The following is a 992-nucleotide window of genomic DNA, read 5'->3' on the forward strand; positions in this document are numbered from 1 at the left end:
AATATTCTAAAAATTACAAAAACATATAGTGTCAATTTTCGAATTTCACTTGTTTCTACTGTCCGTCAACGTGTTAAGTTCTGTTTAATAATTTTATTAATGATCTTCTTTACTATAAAGCAAATGTTAATTTTAATTGTTTAACTATAATTTAAATAATTGTTATAGTTACATTTTTAGAAAAGTAATTATTTTATAAATAAATAAATCGAACAATTTATAGAAAAATAATGATAATTTATTTCAATTAAATATTTTGTTGTCTACATTTACATAATTGTTAATTATTTTTTAATATTGATATCCAGATTGTTGGTTGAAGCTGGGTTTGGCTGGACCAGATTGGAATTGCTGAGAAGATGGACCATTGTAGTAAGAAGCTTGAGCGTTTCCGTTGTATCCTTGGGACGAAGTTTGTGCAGCGTTCTTAGCCAAAGTTTGGATTTCTTCGGCGATGTGATCACCGACTGGACGGAAACCGTTTTCGTCGGCTACGTAGTGGACGGTGTAAGTTTTACCATCATCACCCATGTACGAGTAAGATCCTTCAACAGATTGAGCTCCTTCTTGAGATCCGTCGTTCTTCAATTCACCGGCTTCTTGCTGCGAGATTTTGTTTTCAGTTTCGAATCTAGAAAGAATGTTTGTTAATTATAATAAAAGTTGGATGAAATTTCAGGTAAATTTACTCGAATTTGTATGATCCATCTCCTTGGTTTTGGTTGTTGAAACGAAGGATGGCAGCACCGGCTTCAGCGGATTGGTATTTAGTTGGGGCTCCGTATTGACCGGAAGGAGCTCCGTATTGTCCTGAAGGAATGTTGGATTGACCACCGAAGTTCTTGGTTGGAGCACCGTATTGAGTGGATGGGGCTTGAGCGCCGAAGTTGTTGGATTGAGCGAAATGTCCGTTGTTGGAAGGAGTTCCGTATTGAGTGGATGGAGTCGATGGGAATCCTTGAGAACCAAAGTTGTTCCTGCTGGAAGCTCCG

The 992-nt window shown here is 37.0% G+C and overlaps 1 protein-coding gene across 1 annotated transcript in view; it reads right to left on the reverse strand.

The window, feature by feature from the left end:
• Positions 1-267: 267 nt before the first annotated feature.
• The window catches only part of LOC108558458 (filaggrin-2-like), an 11,215-nt gene continuing 10,490 nt past the window's right edge, over positions 268-992 (reverse strand). The window contains exons 8-9 of the mRNA XM_017915371.1: positions 690-977; positions 268-631 (exon numbers count right to left, since the gene is read on the reverse strand). Coding sequence (XP_017770860.1) covers positions 292-631; positions 690-977 — 628 coding nt within the window. The 3' untranslated portion in view covers positions 268-291. The remainder of the gene's footprint in view (positions 632-689; positions 978-992) is intronic.

This window comes from Nicrophorus vespilloides, unplaced genomic scaffold, assembly GCF_001412225.1.
Source record: "Nicrophorus vespilloides isolate i.1.1-1 unplaced genomic scaffold, Nicve_v1.0, whole genome shotgun sequence".
Taxonomy (NCBI): domain Eukaryota; kingdom Metazoa; phylum Arthropoda; class Insecta; order Coleoptera; family Silphidae; genus Nicrophorus; species Nicrophorus vespilloides.